Source organism: Rhea pennata, chromosome 23 (assembly GCF_028389875.1).
Source record: "Rhea pennata isolate bPtePen1 chromosome 23, bPtePen1.pri, whole genome shotgun sequence".
Classification (NCBI taxonomy): domain Eukaryota; kingdom Metazoa; phylum Chordata; class Aves; order Rheiformes; family Rheidae; genus Rhea; species Rhea pennata.
In genome coordinates, this window is record NC_084685.1 from 8,432,821 (window position 1) to 8,458,024 (window position 25,204).

At 50.0% G+C, this 25,204-nt stretch overlaps 1 protein-coding gene across 1 annotated transcript in view; it reads right to left on the bottom strand.

Moving 5' to 3' along the window:
* Positions 1-1,061: 1,061 nt before the first annotated feature.
* GRIK3 (glutamate ionotropic receptor kainate type subunit 3) overlaps positions 1,062-25,204 on the bottom strand; it is a 122,696-nt gene continuing 98,553 nt past the window's right edge. The window contains exons 11-16 of the mRNA XM_062594334.1: positions 21,828-22,051; positions 14,770-14,888; positions 11,548-11,765; positions 2,870-3,092; positions 2,393-2,643; positions 1,062-1,256 (exon numbers count right to left, since the gene is read on the bottom strand). Coding sequence (XP_062450318.1) covers positions 1,062-1,256; positions 2,393-2,643; positions 2,870-3,092; positions 11,548-11,765; positions 14,770-14,888; positions 21,828-22,051 — 1,230 coding nt within the window. The remainder of the gene's footprint in view (positions 1,257-2,392; positions 2,644-2,869; positions 3,093-11,547; positions 11,766-14,769; positions 14,889-21,827; positions 22,052-25,204) is intronic.

Sequence of the window (25,204 nt, forward strand, 5' to 3'; positions counted from 1 at the left end):
ACAGTCCTCTCCTGATGCGAGTACGAAAGCAGCAGAGCTGCAGTTCAGCGCTGCTGAATTTCATGGAAATCAGTAGTATTCAGCTCTTGGAAACAGCGCTCTCAGTGCTGCTGAAGCCCGTGGACTTGGCTCCTTTGTGCAGCTCTTGGCAGAAGGGAGTGACCTTTGCAGAGACAGTGAAGGAGCTGAAAACCTGAAGGTCGTGGTGTCACTGGGGCAGGGGCTGGCATTCGGTGCAGGGCATTGGGGTGGTCTTGCTCAGAGCTGGCAGGAGTTCCCACACGCCACCCTGTCCCCTTCTTGGTGGCTGGGAGCTCGGCTGCGTTCAAGCTTGCTCGCCCCTTCACAGTTAGCTGTCTTGGATATATCTGCGAACGCTTGTTGGCCTTCTCCCACCATGCACCCACGTGGACTTCCTGCTGTGGATGGCCAGAGCCCGCACAGCCGTGAGGTAAAAGGCCACGGTGAGCTGCTCGAGAGAAGGCACAGCTGTGACGATGATAGCATTTCATGGGTGTTTTTCCCCTTCCCAGACAACGTATCCTAAATGTGCTGGGTACGTCAGTTGGGAATAGATGCTCACAGACTGTTGCTTCTGCCACACCTGTATGGACAAAGTGTTTCCTCTTATTGCCGTGCTGAAGAAGCCTTGCTCTGGGGGCTCCCGCTTACCAACCAAGGGGCAGTTTGGCTCAATTCTGTCTTGCCTCCATGTGTTTTCAATATGTAAACATCAGACTTGTGGATGGTGCTATGTTTGGACTCCATGAGGCTTGTAGGATCTAAGCTTAAAAAAAAAAAAAAAAAAAAAAAAGTAACAAAAATAAAACAAAAGCCCCAAGACCCACGTTACAGTCCATACTTTGAAGTTCTTGTTCCTATGCTGGCGACTGATGCAGTTGTGTTTTAAAGGCCTTGTTCTTGAAATGAACCAAACCAGGCTTGTTTTTCTATTTTTTTCTATTTTTTCTTTTTTTTTTTAATTCTTTCTTCCCTAGTTAAGTGTGCTAGCAGCCTCATCTGCAGCAATTCCTTCCCTCCCACCCCCCAGTTCTGACTCCCTATGGGAACACAGGCGTCAATCCAGTGTTGCAAGTCATGTTGTCCTTCCCGGGCAGTCGTCGGTCGTTGAACGTGTGCATGTTGATCACTGCATCCGTCTTCACCATGACGGGGGGCTGAGGCTTGTGTTTGACCCGTCGCTGGCAGGTGAGAGACAGCCGGATCTCGTCAGCCATGGCACTGCAGAAGGAGCGCTGGGGAGAAGCAGGGACAGAGCAGTTATTCCTAGCAAAATATTTGTTAACAACCTCTCCATGAGCAGGAGGATGGTGAAATGAGATTCTTTGCAGAGGGTAAGCACAAGGTTTAGGCAGCATTTGAAACATCAGCTGGCCTTGGTTGGCCTTCAGTGATGCACAGACCTCTGGTTGACCCTCTCCCCATTAGCAAGAATTGTACCTTTGACATAGTAAATTTTGCAAAAATGAAGAGCCATAGGTGACTCTGTCAGAGGGCCGGTGCTCTATGTGCTCCCTGCTGGCTGTTTGAGAAGGATGCTGGTAGATTTATGTGCTGAGAATCATGGGGCTATGGAATCCTGCTGGTTTGCTAGTGGGCAATTTATCTGTCTAGTCCATCACACAGCCAGCTTTGATTTCTGGTCATGCATGTGAATACACTTGCAAGGTATTGTAGGTGTCACACAAGGAGGAGGGAATAAGTGCAAAAGCCATCTTATTTCATGAGCACTCATCAGTTGCTTAAGGTGGGATGGTGTTGTGAAAAGCATTGAAAAGCTGATAAGATAGTATGAGGCTTCCTGACCAGTTCTTTGATGTTCTAGAGCAATCTTCTAATGGGAGTGGGGACATAAGATAGAGACTTAATACTTTTATGCATTTGTTTATATACTTCTGCATAGAATATGCAGTATGGTTGCCTGTAACTGTGGTACCTGGGTGTAACAACTCAGGCCCTATCCAATCCTGACTTCCAATGCTGCTTTCTCCCCCCTTTTTTCTTGACTTGTGCATGTGTAGGTTATTCAGAATTACCCCCAAATTGTTTACTTGTCTTTTTTTAGCCTAGCTGCTGCGGGAACAGGTCATCCCGGGTTAGGCTGGGTGCAATTTGCCCCTGCCTAGCCCATGGGAGCAGGGAGGCAGCAAGGAGCCTTAGTGAAGGGCGTTTCAGCCTTCACCTGCGCTGCTGGAGCAAAGCCCCGGGGCAGCTCCCGGCTGGGTGCCCCCCAGGCAGCACGCTCAGTGCTGACCCCCGCTGACCGGCTCCCTGCCTGCGTCTGGGGCCAGGGGCCAAAATACCCGAATCCTGGAGGGAGCTCAGGAAACCCTGCGTGACAGCGCTGCGGGGAAGCCGAGGCAGTCGATACCTGCTCACGCTCCGCCGTTTTGCGCAGCTTGTAGATGAACTCCACCATTGCCACAAAGACCGAGAGCACCAAGCCTGCAGCCAAAACGATGAAAATCCCCCCGATGTTTTGAATGCCGAGAGCACTGGCCTCCTTGTTCTCGTCCTCGGGGCAGCCGTTCCCGCGCCACCACTTCTCTTTCATTACGTGGAGCTTGTCCTCCTCTTGGAGCTGGAGGATGGCAATGGTGATCTTGTCCCTGTACGGTGACCCTGGCGAGGGGGAAAGCCATTGCACAGGGAGGGGAAAGGAAGACAAACATCACATGAACTAGGGAACGCAGGGCTGTTCAGACCTCTCTTCTACAGGCTGACAGAGTGAGCTCTGTTTTTTGGAAATAGGCTGTTGGGAGTGGCTTATCTCAATCCCATCTGTTGTATTTATGGTAGCTAGCTCCCCTCCTGGGCTACCTATAGAAACCCCACCAGCGTCGCTTACCCATGGGAGTGCCGATCCCGTAGCCTTTGGTATCAATTAGCCCTCCAATCTGAGTCAGGTTGCAGTTCCTCTGCGTGATGTATTCGATAGTGGTTGACTCCATCAGCAGGGCATAATCAGCTGTGAGGGTTCGCTGGATTCCTTCCTCATTATTTTTAACGAGTGCTGTGGGCTTGCTGCTCATGAATGCCCACATTTTTTCAAAGGTGGAAATTTTAGATTTCTGGAAAAACAATAAACCCCGCACCCAAAATAAGAATTAATATTCTAATTGCTCCAGAAACACCCTCAAAACCTAGAATCTTTATAGTAAATTAAAAATACCAGTTTCAGAACAGGTCACATGTACAATGAAACTATTATCAATTTGGCCATGTCTTAAATATCTCTCTACTTTTTCTGCCCAGCATTGTTTGCCAATGAATTGCCATAACAGGAGAAGATGATTCCGTTGTAGTTCATGTTGTGCAAACACTGAACAAAAATACAGTCCCTGCTCCAGAGACCTTATATTTTAAGTGGAAATATTCATTCGCATCAGTAAGGTACAGCAAGACCTTGCCTTGATGCCCTGCAGAACTTGCTAGAGTGACAGACTATCAGTATATCTGTTTAAACTTATTAGTTTCCTAACCAGATTTTTGTTTATCCTGTGATGTTTCTGCACAATGAGAGAAGACAGAGAACATTTCAGAGGGCATGTTTTTCTTCTTTGCACACTCTCTATTATATTTTTGTCTATCCTCCAAGCCTCACAAGAAAACATGTCTCCTCTGAGATCTGTGCAACTGCCAAACAAATTTAACATATCCACATAAACAGAGGCACAGAAATACTCAAGATTTTCTTACAGCTAAAGATAAGCATGGATATTCTTCCACTATCAGCATACAGTCTATTAGAAAAAAGGGATTATGTTTTCTAGGTTACTATTGATATGAATGCTTTTCCATTTTGCATTAGAAATTTTCATTTTTCATTAGAAAATGTGTTGGGTGGAATGATACACAGCTGTTCAGTATCTTTCCATAACATTTTAAATATACCACTGATTAATCTGTGACCTCCTCCTGCATTGTCTTTATGTAGTTTGTCAAAAAAGACTTAACCTGCACAAAATCTAGGAAGATACTGCAGGAAGAGTCTCTTTGGCTTTCTCTTGAATACTTGCTGCTTTGGTCTCTGTATTCCTGTGTGTGACGTAGCTCATACCAAAATACTTGCTTTAGGTAGCAATGTCAGCTCGGCTGCAGCAGCCTGGGTCTCCCTGAGCGGGCACCGGGAGGACTCTGGCGGTGGGACCGATAGGCGAGCTCTGCGGGAAGCGCAGGCACGGCTCTGTAGCGTTACCTGCCTGAAGGCCTACAGGCCTGAAGGGAAGTACCTGTTTCCTTCCCAAATGATACAAATTTATTTGTCAGTGTCCACATTTGCCCGTCCGTATGGTCGACGCATGTGCTCGCAAACCCGTGGAGCCAACGGGTGTTTGGCAGAGCCTGTCGCGTGCTGTGGTGGCGACGTAGCGTGGTGTCCCCAGCCATCCAAACGAACAGCGCTGCGCTCCGTGTCTCATCGTGCTGCCCCTGCAGTGGTTCCTCGAAAAAATCCCTGCTCAAAATAGACGCCATAAGGAAGCGGGAAGGAGCTCCTGTCGCTTGTGTTTCCGTCCTTGTTTAAAGGAAAAACAGACCCAACAACCCTGGCTGCCTTACCGCTGTGCCGAGAAGGCCGGATAAGCTTCTCTTGGCCGGAGGGGTGCAAGCTGGGGCAGGAAGCCCCAGGGCAGGGTGCTCTCCCAGGCCCCGCGATGCTTAGCTTCACCGGAGCGGTACCGAGCGGAGACACAGCCCGAGAGAGGAAATCGGTGCATCGCTCCTCTCCGCACCCAGCTGCGGCTGGAAGAGCACTTGGGCGTTGAGGCTTGTGTTCGTGCTGCTGCCTGTGCCTTTATGAGCCGTTTTTCTTTTCTGCCTAAATTCTTGTTTTTCCTAGATCTCCTTTTTCCTTCTGATTTAGTAAGAGGCCAGCTTAGTCAGCCAAAACATCCTCCCCCGCAACACTACTTAGCAAAAGCCTGAAGCTGGCTGATAAGTCAGAGGGGCTGATAAGTGTTTGTGCTTTGCCTAGAGTAAAGCTAAGGCTCACCTGCAGCTGCAGGACGAGCTACGCTCTCTATTTTAGCTGTTCTTTATCTTTCTTTTACATTCACGCTCTTATATTTAAAACAAAACAACAAATCAGGACATGGAGCCCTAGCCAATCTCAGCTGCTGTTACCACATCTCCTCCTCATTTTTTTGGTACCATCTAAAAGATGCCTGCAGAGATTTTTCTGATTAAAAACTCAAGGCATGGTAAAATAATTAAAAGATATAGCTAAAATGAAAAACCCTTCATAATATTTTATATTTCCAATGCTTTGCTTGACCTCCTCCTTTTTCTAAATGTTCAGTGAAAGTTGACCTGTTTTTATGGTATGTAACACATCCCAAATTTGGTTTGGATTGTGCATTAACAAAGGCTATTTCTCTGTCTTTAACCCTGTTGGCTCATTCTCCTGACTCAACTATCCATGGACTTATTTCTTCTTGGTTAAAATTCATGCTTGCTATAATCCACTTGATGAACTTGCTGTGCTGGAGGTTCTGAAGCAAACTCCATTCAAGAGACAGGATAATCCCCCTCACTTGAAAATCTGGCCCAGTGCCTGAAAGGTAGATTTGTGGCATCTATCAAACCTCAAAGAGCAGCAAGAAATGTAGCCTCCAAAAGGATTATTAAATATCTGTACATTACAACGAGTAATTGAAATGAATAACGTACTGGACTTGCTGATAACGACTTGTTTAACATTTATATAGTTCACAGCAGAGGCCTCTGAGTTCACTAGCTCTCCCTTTCGCTCTTTCTCTTCCTGCGCTTAATGCTCCTTGGGTGTTGACACAAAACTCTTAAACAACATCAGCGTTCTCCCAGCTTAAAGCAGAGAGCAAAATAAACTGGCAAAAAATCAATAGGCTGCATTTAGTGAAGCTAACAGGACTTGCATGAGGCACGGTAGCTCTTCAGGCAGCTTAAATTACATGAGACAGGGCTCCCTGCAACAGAAAAAAACACTTCTCTCTTCTTGAATCGCTCCTCCTGCCCGGCTGAAAGGAGCTAACCGTGTTTTGAGATGCCAGGATGGCCCTGGTTTCTCAGCCCTTGCCGCGGCCGGGCCGTTCGGCGGCACGCTGCCTGCGGGCACCGGGCGCTCCTCGCCCCTCTCCTGCCCCACGCCTGCCGCGGGTCCTCGTGTCTCCCGCAGCGAGGGCCCCTCTCCCCTAAGACAGGGGCGCGCTGACACACGCCGCGAGGACGGGCCGGGCCCACGGCACGGCTGCGGCCGCCCGGACGCGGGCTGCGCTCGGGGCAGCGGCTGCCTCTCCGCGGAGCCGGGAGCCCGTCCTCCTCCTCCTGCCCGGGGATTTAGGCTGTGTTAACTTCTCCGGCTCGGCCGGACGCCTCCCCCCAGAGCAAGCTCACCAGCTGCAACCCTCGGCGCAGCACGAGCACGTTAATTGATTTGGCTATTTGCTAAAAGCCCAGTTTAAAAGCAATCATGGGTCGCAGCGAGAGCGCTCGCCAGCCGGCACGGCACGGTTCCCCGCCTTGCGCCCGCGTCCGGGCGGCCCCGGCCACTGCCCTTCCCTCTTTCTGTGGGCAAAAGCCATTCACTTCCAGGGAACTAATTGCTGTAGCTGCACCTTTTCCACGTTTCCTGGAAGGATGGACGGAGGCAGCGATTTTACAGTCGCATGGGTGTAATCCCCCCTCCCCTTCTCTCGGGTACTTCCACTGCGCTTCAAAAGTGGCCATTTATTTATGGGGAATTCAGAACATACAATTTGGATGAGCAAAAACTTCTCATCAGGCACGATAATTTGTTGGTAATAAATAAATAGTAAAGAATGCATATGATTGTGTTTATTTTGCTGGACATTTATCCCCTCTGATTTTATATATTGAGTAATTTACCTTAAAAAAATCTTTGATGGGATTAATTACAGGTTTGAACCGATGTTTGTTGTGCAGGGGCTGAGTGTAATGGCTGGGTGCATTTTTTTTGTATGGAATCGCCGTTTTACTTATGGGCTGCATAAAAAAAATCTGAAATGGTGGCCAGGAGAGGCCATGCTGTCCCCTTGCGTCCCCTGGGAGGAAAGGAGTGGGCAGAGCTTCCCCAGGGTCACATCTCCAGATCCCCTCCAAGAGACCTCAGCTCTGCTGCAAAGGTAGGGGAGGAGAAACTGCTCAGTGGCTCCAAAGCATTAAGATAGAGGCAATCACCTGACACTGACTCCTTCCCGATGGAAAAATCCCAGAGCGTTCGGGATGACAGATTATTGCCAATAAAAAAAGGCGGTAGTTTAATGCTGCTAATGCAGCCAGCCACAGCGCCATCAGGGTGACACGTCTGTCTCCTGTTTACACCTCTGCTGCTGCCTCCCGCGAGTGGAGCCGCTCCGCGTTTTGGCCAGGGCTGGTAGCATCCGAGCCTGCTCCACCGGCTCCCTCCTGCACCTTACCGAAACCCTGCTCAGGTCGAAAGGCGACGCAGGTAGGAGCAACAGCCCCTCCGAGTGCAGCGAACGCCTCTGACTTCATCCCGTAGAGTCAGAGCTCAGAAGCTACCTTTAATAACCAGTGTTTCAAACCAGTCACCAAATAAATTAATGGAATAGTTTAGAGGAGCCAATATAAGGCATCTTGCCAAGACATATATGCTTTTTTATCAGGCAAGAAAGTAACGTGCAGGCTTGCGATTTTCAATTCCAGCCTCTATGAAAAAATAAATTGATCTTCACCAACTGAAGATACTTACTCTTGAGAATTTAGCATTTCTGTGCAAGTGAATATATATGTACGCACACACTCTCACCTATACTCTGGACTGCACATTAAACCCAGCATTTGTTCAGAGGGAGGCCGCATCCTTCACGAGATGTGAAGGATTTTTGGCATGATCTGTAGTGGAAGCTAGATGCTGTTCCCACGCTAATTGATCTGTGTTTATTCCTGTAACCCAATCTGCATCCCAGGGAGTAAATAGCTTCTCAAACGCTCTTTTAAAGGAGTTGAAATCTGCCAATACAGCTACTAAAACTCTCACTCGTGATTCCTATTTGCTTTCGCTGGTTAGGGAGCCTCGCAGGCAAAAAGCCTTTCTGAGAACAAGATCGCACCGACTTGATTCAGCAGGTAACTTCGACTGTGGCTTCAGTGAGCTTAGAATGAGCCCTCAGCCGTCCCAGCCCTGACAGCAGGCAGCAGCGTCGTTTGACGTCTGGGGGGTCTTCCCGGAGACCAAGCCGGAGGCGTTTGCCTTCCCCGCCAGCCCGCTTCCCACTGCTCCCGCGGTGGCGGCTCCTGCACCACGCTTTCCCGGGGCGGACACGCGCTCTCTCCTGTGGTCCGGGACCCCAGAGCCCCGAATCGCTGTGGGCCCACGAGCTGCCGCGTCTCGACGCAAGCGGCAGAGCGCGGCGGCGGGAAGGGGGCGGCCGGCGGGATTTTTAACGCTGAGCCCGGAGCAGGGGAGCGCTGATCACTGCGGGTAATCCGTAACACGGGTGTAGCGGCGGGGTCCGAACCAGGGCGCAGCACGCCGCAGCCGCGCTCGGCTGCCGGGGCTTTGCCGTGGCGGGCTGCGCTCCGCTGTGCCCCCGGCCCCGCTGAAGGAGCACGGGCCTCGGCAGGCGCGGCGGGTGCCCGCACTGGCAGCCCGGTCACCGACTCGCCCGGTGCTCTGGTTTCGCAGATGTCCCCGCGAAGACAGCGCTGGCCGAGCAGCTGCACCGGAGTCGCTGCAGCGTTGGCCTGTCGCTGAACGAAGGTGCGGCCGAAGGCTGAGGGGCGCAGGGAGATTCTCCCGACTGTTAGACACGTGCTCCTCGATTTCCCTTTGCATGAAGGACAGATGAACGTAGCGTCCCACGTGAGCGCTCCTGCTGCTCCAGTAATTGAAATGCTTGTCAGAAGGGACATCCCTGATAATTTATCTCTGAGCAACAATAATAATAAAAAAGAAAAAGGAAAACACACTGCATAAATAAACCCTGCCAAATGCCTGTTAGAAGCCTGAAGAATGGCTCTGATGGAGACTGATACAAAGTGATAAAAGATACTGTGTCCTTGATGATCTGAAAAAAAAAAGACTGTTTTCTTCTATTTCTATATAAAACTCCTATTGGAAAGAGTAGTTAAAACACAACAGTAAAAGTTGGTCTTCTCCTAATAGCTGTTCTAGGTTGATATTGCCTTTGGAAGGTAATACAATGCATCTGCCCATGCCAAAGACAAAATTGCATGCACCAGCTCTGTTGCAAAAAGCAAACTAATCAGTGGCAACCTGCTATTCCATGCCGTATTTGCATTTCCCAGGATTAATTAAAGACCAAACCAAACAAAATCTTTCATGTTTCCTTACCAATCTGTGTTGCTGCTGTCAAAATAAGCATGGGGGCTTGGAAAGAGTAATGGCTCTGAAGCCAAGTCATAGCCAAGAAAAGTTACAAATATGCAGAAAAATGCTGTGTTCTTTCCTGTTATTAAAATTCAGCACGTTGGCTCCCTTTAATGAGTTTTGGCAATTAAACTGCTGACTGCCTAATCTCGCTGCCATTACACTGCAACTATTCAACTTATTGCAGTATTCCGGATACAACCCGCTTTTTAGAGCGTGAGCTGTGTCACGCGTTGGCGCATATATTTCCGTTGGCGTTTGGGTGAGCGGGGGGGGAAGGCTCAGCCCGGGCAGCGGCAGCGGCAGGCGCCCCGTCCCCGTCCCCGTCGCCGTCGCCGTCCCCGTCCCCGCAGGGCTGGGGCAGCTCGGGCCGACAGCGGACTTCTGTGCTAAGGCGAAAGAGAGCAAATTGGAGCAGCTTTTCGGGGTGGGCTCTGTTCTGCCGGGGCTGCTGCTGGCAGAGAGCTGGCCGGGGACGTCTCGTGTCCCCGCTGCGCCGCGGCCGGCCCCGCCGTGGGGCTCGCGGCTCCTCGCGCCTCGCCGGTGCTCGGGCCCCGCGCAGCCTGCCTGGCTTATTCCAAATCCTCCTCTTGAAGGACGGTTTTTAAAATTCATTTTTAAATTTAAATTCCCCTCCGAGCCTTGTGTTTGCCAAGATGATCGTTCCTTAGATTAATCGCCCTCATTTCTATTCCTTCATTCTCTTGCTCTTTTTTTGACATGTATTTTTACAGCCCAGCTGTGGTTTCAAAGGTCTTTTTAACTCTCTCAGCTTCTTTCCAGTTCTGAGGCAATGGTGAAATGCGAGTCCTCTCTGAGCCGTGCGTTAGGGGGAAGACAGTAAGGCCTTTTGGCTGCGGCGCATGGGTGGCGGTGGCTCGCAGGGGCCTTGGGGCTGGCTGGGGGGCGGAGGGGCAGCTGCCCGTGGCCGCGGTGCCGCAGAGGCAGCCAGTATCCGACTGCCGACACGCGGCGGCTGCTCGTTCCCGGGGCGCTGGGCCGCGTGGAAGATGCTGCTGCTCCGACGTTTCCCTGTCGCGCCCGTCGCCGGAGCCGTGCGTTAACGTGCTTCATACGCAAAAGTGGGAACACCCAACTCCAATCTCTTCGACTCCAGATTAAAGTTTCTCTGGAGTTTCTTTGACTCTGAGTTACTCTGATAGATTTTTTTTCTCCGTTATATTTGAACATAAGTAAGTAACTTTTCCCCTCAAATTATTTATGCTAATTAATCTCTGATTTATAAGGGATGTAATTCTATTTATGTTTATCTGCCTTGCTGTAATCCTGGTACTAGTACGAGATCATTCATTTTAATTATTAATGCTAACAAATGCTAGACAAGCCCCATATCAAAGTAGACAGATAATGACCAAAGAGTGAATAAAAACAATGAAGAAAAAATAATAAAAAATAAATCTTTCTATGTGCAAGCCATGCCTTTTCTCAGCATCTCTGAGAGAAGATGAGCATGAACAAAAAATAAACCCAACACCTAGTTTGAGTTGTTTGCTTTTCAATCAGTATTATCCATTGTGGGCTTTTTGTTTCATCCTCTTTGAATTGTGCTGGTTAATGAACCTTGATTACATTAATGTGAGTATTTGTAAGAAAAGAAAGGTATTTCAGCTGTAAAACAAATCATGGCCAGGGAGTGCACTTTGCGGCATCAGTACAGTTTTAGTTGTAGCTTTTGTATGCTCTCTTCTCTGTTTGGATCCTGACGTCCCTGCAAGGTGAAGGGCTTAGCCGAGAGCTCCCTGGGGTTGGTCCTGCGGCAGGAGGAGGAACGGCAGCAGGTGGGATGTGAAAGTATGTGAGATACTTGGGGAACGTGATTTTTCTGTAGGGCTTTGATATGAGCTACCCCTTCCTGCTGTGCCTAGCATGTGCAACATTTTAGTGTACCTGATCCAATATTTGGTACAGTAAAATATAAAATCAACATAATTTAATAATTATGACTTCTATTAGCAACTGGGAAAGGAGAGTTAGTCGTGATGTGAATCTAGGTAAGCTACAGTGATTGGGACAAAGAGGCAAGACAGACGCAACTTTCTTGTAAGGAGAAGTGGCTTAATAGCACTTTTGTCTTGGATTTTTGTTCTCGCTCCTGTTGGCCTGAAAACGTTGCGTCTCTGCCTGGATGGCAGAAAGCCTGTGCTTGAGCTCACCTTGAAGAAGGTCATAGTAGCTCCGTCCTTCACTGCTCCGTACTCTATTTTTGTCTGCTTTGCCAAGTCATCTGCTGAGTCGATGGGGGATTCCATCCTCTCCACAGTCAGGAAGGCGGCAAGGTTGGCCGTGTAGGACGAGATGATAATTAGGGTGAAGAACCACCATATGCCACCAATGATCCGTGTAGACAGCGCTTTGGGCATCAGCTCAGAGCCTGGGGTAGGAGAAGGATAGAAAAGGAAACAGAGAGAAAGGACCCATTTTATATACACATGTATGCATTATATATATATTTGTACATATATATGTGTGTGTGCATCTCCATATATATATTTGAAGGACCAGGTTTCACTTTCAAAATGTAACAGCTATGCAATTAAAGCCAACTGTTTCAGAGGCAAATTATCCAGATATCTTGCATGCAAGGAAATCAGTGGGGTTTTTTGTAGCATTTGCAGAAAAAGCTTCTCCCTTTATGACTGACCTTGAGTACAGTGCACAATTTACAGGAAACATTCAAACTGAAGTAATTAACTAGGCTGCTTTTATGAGATTTAAATAGCAAGCCATTTATGAACTTTTATGAGTGTTTTGTTCTGCCATTTAAAAAGTGCTTTGCTTTTTTATGGATTACTTTTCAAAGGACTGACTCTAGGGATTGTGTTCAAATACACACTTTTTTTTTTTTTTTTTTTTTTTCCTAATCAAACAGTGAGAGAAAGGAACTATCAGGGTCCAGTACTTTGAATAGCAGTTAGAAGTAGGGAAGCAGGAGATGTTACAGCAAAAAAGGTGTAACAGGTCTGGAACAACTTTTACTGAGCAGACATGAAGGACTAAATGGGTTGTGCTATTTTTGTAATCACCCAAGACACTTTTTAAAGCCAGGAAAGAGCTTTGAGTTTGAAACAACTGCATTCAGAGGATATGTCCAACCTGGAACTTGCAACAAAGATTGGGCTTTGCAAAGCAATTTTAAACAGCATGGCATCAAAGCATAGCATGGAGCGTAGCTTTTCTGCTATCCAAGTGCAGCAAGGAAGCACCAGGAAGCAGAGAAGCTGTGGATTTCAAGGGTTGTTTCAGTGCTTGTCAAGATCCTGCTCCTTTCCCATTCTGTCTCTTGTCCTTTGATGCATTGGAAGGTGTGATATCAGTCTGGCCTTGAAATATTTTTCTTCTTAGATGCAGAATAGAGTTAAAAAGCATACAGCTCTTTTCATTTATCAGCATCTGATAAGAGGATGATTCATCCTGCTAAACCATCTTGCTGGGAACTGTCACTGTCCATCAGGGCGGCCGAGATCTGGGAAGAATCTTTATTAAAAGCTGCAGCAGTGTCAGCAGGAAGAGCCCAGAGCAGTATTACTGTGAGTGCTGCCGAGCCGATGCTATGGTCCTTTTACTCTGTCTATAACCGCTAATACATGATAGAATTAGTGTGACAAGTCTTTGACATTTTCCACTTATTGCTATTCCTGAATTTTCTGTAATTAGATCACGGTTGAATTTTGTTCTTTATTCAGAATTACTCACAAGTTCACCTTCTGCTCTTTTCCTAACAAATCTACTCTGTTCCATCCATGTATCTGATTTCTAAGGTTCCTGTCACTATGGTGTCTGATAGAAGTAAGATTTGAAACGTTTGCTCTAGCACAGAGTGGCTGCTCCGAGAGCCGCTTGCAAAAGCTCCGCACAGTCCGCTTTGCCGCAGCAGCCGTCGTCCTGCTCGAGGGAGGGTTTCGCGACCGTTTGACAACGTGCAGAATGACCAGACGAGGATAAAAATGGGGATGGAGCACAGGGCCAGCAGCCCCTCTGATTTAAGATAGAGTGAGTCTGGAGAGGGATCGTGGAAAGGCGCCTCCTCGGGGCCCGGGCCGGGCGTTCGTGGCGGTGCCCGTCGCCGCGCCAGCCACCGTCGGGCACGCCGCTCGCTGCAGCGGCTCCTCGCGACGCCGGCCGAAGCGTGTGCACGTCGTTCGTAGCAGTTACTGTTCTGCCGTAGCGCGTGAGCTCGCGGTCCCCCGCCCCGCCGGGCCCCGCGGCCGTGGGGCGAGCTGCTGCCGCCGGGGCTGCGCCCCACGACACGCGCAAGGCACAAATACAGGCGAGGGCCAGAGAGAAAGGCTGCAAGGGAGGCTCGTTTGCTCGGGTTTCCAGGGAGGACGAGGGCTTTGCGGCAGGGCTCTGTCCGCTCTGCCTCTGCCCGGGATGAAGACTTTCCCAGAGGGACCGCGCGTTGTGCAGCGGCCGAAACGTTTTGCTGTAGGTAATTAAAAATGGGAGATGAGCAGTCTGTCGCCTCGCTCTTCCAGGGCTGGGCAGCGTGCGCAGCGATGTTCCTGGTCTCTCTAGGGCTGGCAAGGCAGTCAGCCAGGTCCGGCCTCCTCTCAGGAAGAAATCTGATGGGCTTTGTGGGAGAAAAAACTTGGGAGCCTCTTCTGGGCTGCCGCAGACGAGGCTCAGCCCTGGGGCCTGTCCCCTCCCTGTTTCTCCATCCTAGCTGCGCGGACGAACCAGCCTGACTCGAATGGATGTCTACGCGAAAATGAAATTCAGAGTGAGCGAATGATGTCAATATGCAGCCACCGAGACGTTCCGAGCTCTGGATCACGGCTGGTTCCCACCGGTGACATTAATTCTTGGAGCAGTTTATCTCATTAACCCTTTCTGGGCCCCGTTCCCGGCGGCAGAGCCCCTAGCGCAGCGCCCGGGGCTGCCCCCCGCGCGCTCGGCGCCCGCGAGCTGCCCCGTTCGGAGCAGGCTGCGCTCTGTGATACGTCTCCATCGGGGAGAGAGCCGGGAGACGCGTCCTTGCCAGCACACGGGCTCCCAGAGCAGCAAGGCTGCCGGACGGGGGCCGTCTCCCCTCTCCCACAGGAAGGTGCCTTTTCAGCGAGGAGAGAAAAGCCGGGGTTGACAAGCGCTTCCATAACCGCTGGGAGACACCTCGGCCAGCCCGGCCGCGCCGGTGCTGCCAGCGAGCGGCGGCGCAGCCCTGCTCCCCTGCGCCGCTGCGCTGTGCCTGACAGCCCGGAGAGGGCTTGCAACATTATTCTTTCTGCTGCAGCTGCTTGCTTTTGACAGGCACAAAGATGTTTTATCTTGCTCCTGTCACAAATAAAACTTAAATTTGAAAAGCAACAACAAAAGATCTGTGTTGGAGAAAAAGCAGGAGGGTGAGTGGGTGTGGAGGAGGCAGGGAGCCACCATACCTTGCTGCATCAATGCTCCCATCCCAAACCAGAAGCTGTTCAACAGGGTGAAGTTGTTCTCTACGATGTCTGAGCCTGGGTTGCAGGGATGAGCATCATACCACTCGTACGGGCTGAACCTGTGGCAGCACGTGGAAAACGAGAGCTCATTAGTCGGGATGTGGAATGAAAAGGAACATGAGAAAAAAAGCTGTAATACATCTTGTAATGCTGTGAGGGGCTGCTGACCCCTCGGTTGTGTGGCCTTTTAATGTAAAAGACAAATTCAACCCAGATTTTCAAAAGTGACCAGCATGGCTGTGAGCTCCATGCCCTGCAGCACAGACAGCAAGGAAACCTGGGGAACCAGCTCCTCCTGAAGTGGGCCAGGCTGCTCCCCAAAGCCTGCAGTCGCTTCTGATCATCTCTGCAACACGTCGCAGAACAGCAACAGGAGCACACGACTGCAGGATGGGATGTGGCCCGGACACACGATCTCTAGCCCTAGTTCACAACAGTTCCATAACGCAGGAAGAAAAGGTCATTTTCTATTGACCAAGGAAAGATGCTGCAGTCCTAGTTGAGACAAATTACACTATTTTAGGGGGCTCTTTCCGTAGTGCACACAAAGATCTGTGCAAGATTCAACTACAGGGAGAAGCAGATATTTCCACCAACCTGTCAAGCAGAAATCCTGTACTGTGAGAGCACCCGCACTGTGGAAATCGGTGTGGATTCACTATGGAGTTCTTGCAATAAGCACTAGACATAGCTGTTCAATGCATCTTCTACCAGTTGTGCATACTGCAGTGGTGATGCAGTGACAGCTCACAGATTGTCCCTCTTTGAGACTAGTTCTAGGAACTGGGGGTTAGCTCCTTTCTTCAGTTTCCTGGACAGCCCTGTAGCTTTTGGACAAAACTGAGGGAATTTTCTATGATATCTCTCTGCAAATCCTGCCCAAGATTGGTAGGCAAGCATAGCCTTGCAGGTAGCTCATTTTGCCAGGATCTGGGGAGGATGCTCAACAGGAGAGATGCTAATATTTTTAGAGCTGTTTGTTTACATTTTCTAAGAATCCCAAATTTTGCAGAGACTAAATTAAAAACCTAATTGTCATAATCGCTTTTGAACCAGGCATCAATTATCTTCTCTACTTCCTTCTGAAATCCCTGCAGCTTCACAACAACCCTTTCTTGAAAGCCCAACCCACAATTTGTATTAGGAGGTATTTCTCTAATTCTCTGCCAGACATCCTGCTATTCAAGGAGATCTCATGTCGTTCAACTTCACAGGAGCCCTCAGTCAGACAGATGTATTTGGAGAAAAGAGTAAAACTCTCCCCTAGATGCTCCTCCTCGCACAAAAATCTCCCCCAAACAACTATCCCTCACTTCTGCTCTCTGCACAGGACTTCTAGTTGCAATTTTAGAAAAGTCCATTCTGAGCACATCTATGCCACCTCCTGCTGCCATTTCCACATGCAGGACTCGGGGTAGCAGTCCGGGAATGCCTCCCCGGAGGTCCCGCTCCGCAGCTGGCCATTGCCTGCCACGCATTTCCGGAGTGTGGAAGCAGGGAGGTCTTGATTTGGCTACGATTGCGCCCAGACAGCCTTGCTTGTTCATCTGGGTAACAGCCAGTCCATCCTTCCTGCCCACCTCCCTCTGCTTTTTAAAAGAAGAAGAATCAGAAAGAAAAAACAAAAATTAGGCTGAACTTAAACCTGGCTTTGTATGCAGTCCTTTAAACTTGCTGTAAATTTATGCCAGAGGTGTGTAGAAGATGATGCCTAAGCCCTATCTGTTGAATTACGCCAGAGTTCAAGAATTAGATGAAAAATTTCTCTGCCAATGAAAGAATATGAAATAGAAGAGCAATTGGTAAGATCAAATGAGCCTGACAAGACGACACACTGAAGGACTTCAAGGTCTCTGAGTGAGAACCTACTGGTGCTGCTCAAATTACAGAGAGATATTCAGAAAACTGCAAAGCAGAGGCATAGTGTTCAGTGCTTGAAAAGCTGGAGGGACCATTAAAGGAAACAGAAGTATAATGAGGAAACAAGTGAGCGGAGCTCATTGACCCCGTGTAGCTGGAGCCACAATAAATGGGGGCTGTTTGGGCTTCACCTTCTGCTGGCTTCCCTCCTCCTTGTGTGCAGAACAGGTTTTAAGAAATATGTAATCAAAAACTATGATTATTTTCTTGTCTCTTTTTTGATCTTATTGGCAGGGAAAGGGGAGCATTTCAAAGAAGATTTAGTAAAAAGATAAAGTCTAACACAAAGTACTTTTGAGCCTAAACAGAGAAGTCCTTTATGGGTGACCAAGTGCTTGTTAAGATTAAAACGACTGTTAAGCCCCTCACCGCCCGTTGTGCCCCAGACGGTGATGGGTTGTACTCGGAAGGCAGGTGAAGCTGGGGACAGCCGGTGACAACTCCAGCGACGCGCCGGCTTGCAGCCTTGCAGCCTTGCAGCCTTGCACCGGTGCCAGTGCCGCCTGGCAGATTGCCCCGCGGCGCCGTGCAGACTGCTGGTGTTTGCAGCTCCTTGAGGCTGCTGCGGTTGGGAGCCGAGGCTCCATCAATAAGCAAGAAGGACTGATTAAAAGAGGAGATGGATCAAATACGTCCTTTGCCTGCCTCTAAATAGTCCCTAAGTTGGTTTAAAGTGGCATTGACCTATGATTATAGCATCAGTAGAGGACTCTGGTGCCTAGTTCAGGAGACTCATGTCTCTGAATTAAGGCTTTGCTGTTTTGGCTGTTTTCCTCCTGAGGACTGAGTTTTCGAGGCCTTGCTGGGGTCAAGAGCACATACTGTTTCCATTACTACTGAATGAAATAACTATAACCCATATTTTCCTTGGGAGATCTCTTGCTCTGTGTGTTAAAGGATTGTTCCTGCACAGCTTTAATTATACTGAATGCTTGATGTTATTTAAAGGAGTATCTGAAGGCAGAAGAAATGGCAGGAGCAAAACATGCTAGTTAGAAAATGAAAGAAAAAGAAAGTAATTGCAAATCTTTTCAGCCAAAAAGTAGCCTGATAGGAAAAAATAAACGTTACATTGCATTGTAACTGCTATGTTTTGCTGCAGAACACCTCATTTTATCAGTGTGAAGAAGAATGAAAGAGGCTGAAAATCACAGAAAGAAAGCAATAAAAATTCAGGGAGGGAGCAGTCGGCGTTAGCTGAAATAGCGCTGCAGGGAAGCGGCCTGGCGCGGCCGAGGCGCAGAGCGGTGCGGAGCTGCGGCGGTGCTGACGGCGCTTCTCCCGTTAACTCCGTGGTGATCTCCGCGCTGGACTTCGCCGTCGGAGGCGTGTGTTGTTCGACCGCGCTAATGAAACGAGGGAGGCGACAGGCTGTTGATGCCGTGCTGGTGGCATCCAGGGAGGCTTCGCACGGGCGCTCTCAGTCCCAAGGAGAGCAGGAACACGCGTGCGAGACGGGTAGCTCAGAGCAGGACCTGTTTCTGCTGGCTGCGTGGAAAAAATGGGGTTTATGGGCTCTGAAAATAAACAGAAAAGCTTCAACCGTCTGTTTTTTCCCTTTAAAAGTACAGTGACAAGATTCGTGATGCAAAGCAGCCGTTCACCTGCCGCCGCGGCAGGAACCAGCCCGTGCTCAGCTGCTGCCCCGGCACCGGGAAGCTTCACTGCTGCTCTCCTCTTTTGAGACGGAGAGAAACGGCGGAGGAGAGAGGTTTGGCAGCTCATTTCAGACCTCAGAGCGAAGCAGAGGCTGGGGTGGAGCGGGCGGCTGGACGGGCACCGCTGCCGGCGGCCAGCCCGGGGCTGAGCCCACGGCTCTGCGGGCCCCTCTCTCCTCCCGTCCAGCGATCCAGATTTTCCCCTCTGCAGAAGGGGGCCCTGGGGCACTTCCCCTTGGGATGAGTCCGCCTGTCCTAGCATTCCCTCGGACCTGTCCTCAGTATTTACTGCAGTGAACTTCATGTTTAGGTTTCATCTGTGTATTTAACAGGCTTTGAAAGCAGCATTTGGGTAATTTGGGCTGGCTTTGGTCCTCCTATGACCAGGGAGGAACAGACTCGTAACAGTAGAGTTGTGTTTGAATTCCAGTTCCAAGCTGTGCAAGCAGTCTGATGCTTTATGGCACCACCGTCAAAATGCATGATGGCAGCAGATCCCATCTAGCTATGTTCTGCATGGTTATCAGGGACGTGAAGTGAGGGCCCTCTATTAATCATCACAGTATTTTTCCTTTTCGCCGTTGCCTTAGGTTCATTTTCGCTGCTGAGAGTGTCTGGCGCTTTCTCTCTCTGGCAGGAGTGAAGCCGTTACGGGCCTCATCCCGCTCCCGCCGTGGCCGCTGGCAGTGCCCAGCGCCTGCCGCCCGGGCCGGACGAGGCCGGCGGCTGCGCTCTGCCAGAGCCCTCTGCGTCTCTGCCGCCCGGCTCGCCCCGCCGCGCCTGCGGGACGAGGTCCGCGGCTCGGGCTGCCGAAACGCTGGGGTGCGGCGTTAGCGCTCGCTGTAGTAGCCTCTTCCTCTTGTAAATCGGCGGGGTGGCGGGAAGCGTTACCGTTGCTGCGTGCTGCACGGCCTGCGTGCCGAAGCGAGCCGCCTGGTCGCTCTCCCGCCCCGTTCGGCGGCAGCCCAGGCCGGCGTTCCCGGGAATGCAGCGCAGGACCTCGCTCCCATTCGGAGAACTTCTCCTTAACCTCAGCGACGCGACTGGCGCCTGGTGCCTGAGTCAGTTTAAAATCTCCATTTGTTGGCGATACATCGCAAAGGAGGGAAGGAGAACGGTTCCAGTCCAGGAGCGAGTGGCTGGGGCCTTCTGCGTCCTTTCACCCTGGAGCGCAGCCCCTGCGCAGCGAGGAGCGGGCGACGTAGCTGCGCCGCCGTCCCCGGGGTTTGCGCTGGGGAGCGCACACGCTGCCTGCTAAGCAGAGTGCTCTGTGACAACTGCTGTTCGGTGTAGTTAGGATATGACATACTAAACTCAGGAAATCGTATCTGAACGCCGCCAGGGACCTGATGGATGTTGAAAACTGCAGCTTTGTTGTAACATGACGGTTAATGGGTTCTGGTTACTGCAGTTTCATATTCAGTGTTCCCTTTGAATATCTGATCAGCATTAGTGGATTAGATACGAGCAGCTTTCTGGAGGATGCTCTAAGAGAAAACACAGCACATTAGCTCTTGGGGAAAGGGCCTGCGCAGAGCCCCAGTCCTGCCAGGCGTGGGGGGCCGGGTGGGGAGGTTCGGAGGGCACCACTGGCTTAGCTCGTGCTGGAAGGCAATGAGAAATGAGTATCTAGCTGCAAACTGTGCTTAGGAAACTTCCCCGGGCACAGGGCTTACTCCAGGAAGCAGAGCAGTTACAAACTGAGCTGACTGGGGATACTCCCCAGGAGGAGGGAGGGCCGGGGGCTACTGCACCCTCGGGGGCTCCCACGGGTCGCGGAGAAGGGCCCGGCGCCCGCGTGCTTGGCCAGGGAGGGCTGCTGCCCAACGGGAGGGATGCAAATACTTTGGGGTTTGAAAAGGTAAAGTCACATATTCAAAGCAGCCCTGGACTGTGCATTTCATCAAAGACTCTATGAAATTAGTAACACATGCAAATATATGCAAATTCTAGTACTTTTAAATATTGAGGTTTTAAACATGCTAATTAGATGCGTATTAATTTTCATAAACAGATACATTGTTAGGTCCATAGCAATGAGTTCTCTATTCTTTTGATATACGGGCAAGTTTATAGGGAGCTTTGCTTGTAGAGGATTCAGAGACAGGAGCTGGAAATGATGAGGGACAAGGCGAGCTGTGTGTCTGGGACGCAGCAGAGGCTGGCGTCCTTCTGGAGAAGGTGGGTGAGAAGCGACCTAACTGAAGCATGAATAGTGATGAACGATACAGAGCAGGAAAATGCGGTACCCCAGTACCCTTCATCATGCCAGGGAGATGCCAAGAAAATGGAAAGGCAACAGAGTTTCTAAAATAATAGAAGGAAAAGCATATTTTTAATTCCTTTTTACTGGATATATACTTAATTTCTGGAAATACCTGCCCTGATATGTCAGAAGAGGCCCACATATGTGTATGTTCATAAGGCAAACAAACACAACTGCATATAGTATGGTAAAGCAGTACAACGGGTGTGACACAAACTTTATCTAGCAAAGAAGAAAACAGATTTCCCCTGTGGAGAGCCCACCTTTCATTTTCACTACAGGGTTCATACCACCTCTCCAACCACTCCGAGATACAGATCCTGTGCTCAGCAGCCTGCTGCCTTTTGGCAAAATCTATTTCAAAATCTCTTTGTTTCCAGTTTTAAAGGGAGCTTCTGTGTGCTGAGGCCTTAAAATAAAAACCCTCGTGTAGAGCAAGCTACCAGCATTGAGCCGTTACGCCGAAACTGGAGCGCAGCCTGGCCCTAACCTTAATGAGAGATCTCAATGCACAGAGCAGAGCAGTCTCCGCTTTGCAGCACGCCTGAGGGTCCAACCCCACAGCAGCGAGCTGGAGACCGAGCGGGGCCTCCTCTTCCTCCCAGCAGCAAAGCAGCTTGCTCAGCTCAGAGCACAACCCACCAGGAATAAATGCGTGAGGCCTCAGACAGCAAACCTTGACGGTGCCTTTGCTCAGAATGGAATGAACTGAGTAAACTCATTGATTTGAATGCACAGCGTCTAACCTGCGTACAGAGGGTCAAAACTAGACCCACTGTAGCTTAATACAGAGCAACACCACATTTCAGCAGAAAGCCATTTGCACTCTCTGCAAATCATGACAAACCGTAAGAAACTGGGCTTCATCTAGTGCTTTGATTATCCTTCAACAAGCAGGGTAGAAACAGAACAGAGCAGCAGTCTGATAACCGTGAGCAACCCCGCGCTAGCAGACCAGCCTGCCTTTGGGGGTAATGGACCAAGAGTAATTTCATTAAGGAAACAGGTTTAATGCTGAGGCTCCCACCGGGTAGTGAGATCTCTGCGACACACCAGGCAGCAAAATGCTTCTGAGCATGGGGAAAGCGCCCGGCCGCAGGGCAGCCGATGCGGCGTGAAGGCAGGCTGGTGGCATGGCGTGGGGGGCCCCTTACCTGGCTATGACAAAGAGCACGCAGCTGACGCCCAGGTAGGCGAGGAGGATGTACATCCAAATGTCAGGAGACAAGGGGTTGAGGAAGGAGAACACACTGGGGTTGGTCCCGTTGGGCTTCCGGTAGAGAATGCTGACCCCGAGGGTCATGAAGGGCTTGGAGAAGTCTATCGCTTTCTCCCGAACGTGGGTGATGGTGAGAGGAGCAACGGCCAGATCAGCTTTCTGCGCAGCAATGCCGAGGGAGAGAGACACAGGGAGAAAGAAAGAAGCCGTTAGAAACCGAGGCATTTCCACCCCGACAGAAGCCCTCTGCCTCCCTGGCACACCCGCGGGCAGGTCGAGCTCGTTCTTGGCACAAGGGAGCAGCTCGGGGCAGAGCCTTCCCGCGGCAGGAGCCAGCGTTTGTCAGACTGCTCTGCCAAGTTACGCGGGCCAGCCTAGCTGGTTCGACCTCCAGCAGACGTACCCCAGGACTGTGAGGCTGGCCGGATTCACGTTTCGCTGCTCTGCTCGAATGCCGGGCCTCGAAGGGCTGCGTGAGCACACACCCGCTGCAGCTGGGTCAGAGAGCACAGCAGAGACCAAGCTGCAAGCGTTCGAAGGTTTCATCCTTGCTGCTCTCGCCTGGGAGCTACGAACCCCAGCAGGACCAGTCCACAGGGGTTCGGCTCCGTTTCTCTGCTCCAGAGCCAGTCTTTCCTCCCTGCTCCCATTCCCCCAGTTAGCGAGGTGCAGATAGTTCGCCAGAGCTCAAAGCAGAAGTCAGGTGGAGGTATGAGGGTTACTCTGAGATGAGGCTTACTTGAAGGAAGATGAGATGGAGGGGAAAAAATAGAGAGGGAAGAGAAGGCTGGGCAGAGTACTCTAGGCACTGATTTAGGTTTTTATTTTTCGTATATCCAGCTGGGATTATGTGTGAGGTGCTTATAGCCCAAACTGAGGTGCACAGACAGGTCACACAGGACCTCGCAGGCAGGAGCGAAACCTAGGGCTTCCACTGAGCGGCACTAGGAGCGCCTGAAGTCTTGCGTGCACGTCTGGACGGAGGAGCGCGGTGGGAGGCGAATCCCAGCGGGCCCGTGCCCGGCTGCCTCCTCCGCGAGGGCAGGGCGCTGCGCCGTGCACAGCACCTTTGCCCCAGCACTGCGGTGTTCTCCGTCCGTGCCCGTCCCCGGCACCGGGGCGCTCGGGCCGCGGCGCGGTCAGCGCGGGCGCAGCGCTAGGCTCTTCCCAGGGCGAGACGGGCAGCCCAGGGAGCGCGGTGCAGAGCCTCAGGTTTGTAACGCAGCTTCGTCTCACTGTGCTGCTATCACAGTTAACAAGCCCAAAGGGAAATCTCGCCTTTTAATTACTTGATTTGGTCGGTTCCCAACCTCCCTTGCCACTTTGCTTTCTCCCTGGCTCCTCGCCATTTACATATTTTGGAAGACCATTTAATGATGAGGGGAGCCGCTGCCTGTAGTGAGCTGCCGTGGACTTGGGGGTGTACGAGGCTCCGCGGATCCTCGCTGCAGTTCTGGGGGGCCGGCTCCCGCAGTGGGGAGCACTAGCAGGCACAGCGTATCTAGCCAGGATCGCTCTGTGTGAGCACACGGATGAATGTGGAGCAGATGTCATGCAGTCTATTTATGACAAATACCTTTCATCACCTAAATGCAACCCCAGCACAGATGCAGGGTCTCCAACATACACTATATTTTGCTCTTCAGTACACTGAACAACTGGTCTGCAGCTTAGTAGTTATAGAGTATAACTTCCATTGTACAGATTCTCAGTTGCTTTTAGCTACAGAAGTACAGTGCAGACAACAGAGAGATGCTAGGTCCTCTGCAGCTATTGCCCAGATGTGTTAAGCTCATTTTAACTGGCATTTGTAAGATGGTCAGAAAAACTGTATTTTAAAATGTCATAAAAGTTGTCCCTGGTCCTATCTGTGCTCGCTTCTTGCAGCAGGTCTCTACAACCGTGAGTCTGCTGTGTGCAAACCCCGCTGTTTGCAGAGCTGCTTGTTTTCCTTGGCCTTCCCTTCAGTGCTGCTCCGAGTACAGATGGTCACAAAGCAGGGCCACTCCAGAGGTGAAGTTGCAGGAAGTAATATTCGAGCAGCACAAGATAAAAGGTTCAGTTTCTTTCCCATCAATCAGCTTCATGGTGGAACTTGAGCGACTCATCCTGCGGAAGCTTTGGCAGGGGCAGCAGCGCCGCGTTTGGGGGTGCTAGCAACGCTAGCAAGCGTGCCCAAGAGGAGGCAGTGACCAGAAAGACGACACATTTTGCATTACTACTTTCTTCCATGCTTGTGACTGCTCACCCCACTGAGCAAATGCTTCTGCTAATTAATGGTGATGGTGGAACTGCCTGAGATGCAGAAGGAAGTTCAGCTGAGCATATTCTCATCCTGACTTCTTGTATCAATTGTGTTTCTTTCTATTCTTTTTGTTATTTAATAATTTCTATGCTAGATTTAGTGAGCAGCCTCATACAACCTCTTTCTATTGGTCTGTCTTTGCTTAAGAGCTGTGTTCATTTGCTCCCACTAATGTTCATTCAGGCTCTTTGAAAAACCTTAAAAAAGTAAATGCATCTAAGGACTACCTTAGCGACAGCTGCTTTACTCAGGATTTCCAAATCACTCTTTCGGTACCGTTGACTTCAGAGGAAAGGTAGATGCATAAATTACACTGCTGCTGTTGAGCTGAACTTCCCCCCACTGCAGGTGCTTAGCATGCCTGTGCAAGATTTATTTAACATCTGGTTCTGAAAATTAAAATACTAAATTAACCATTGGAGATAATTACCTAGAGATATAGTGGATTTGTCTTACTTGCAACCTTTAAATCAATATTAGCTGTCTTGCTAGAACATGCTTTCCTTAAACAGAAATTACAGGTTCACTGTAGAAATTGGTGAAGATCTGTGGCCTGTGCTGTGGAGAAAGGTCACGCTAGCGATCTCTTCTGACTTTAAAAATCTGTGAAGAAAGTCAGTGGAATATTTTTAAATACAGAGATCTGTTTGTTTTTTTTCCTATAGCAAAAGCCTCTACAAGAGCTTTTATCCATAACATAAAAAACAAATGGTTCTCCTCTCCAAGTAACAGTTTTAGAGGTCCTAAACAGAGAAGTTTCAAGAATTTTCTAACAAGGGCAAAAATATGTATTTTCTTCTAAGACTATTGTTAAGTTGAGCTGTGGTTTCTTGAATGCTCCCAGACCTTTCTTTGTCACTTTCCAAATGAAAATAGAATTATATTTTTAAATCAGCTTAGTACAGAAAGTGCCCATTTGAATTGCTGGCATTTGTCAAAACTTGGAAAAAATAGAAACAAGATTTTCCCAGTGAGACAGTTTGTGCCAGCTGCGGCTGGGATGACGT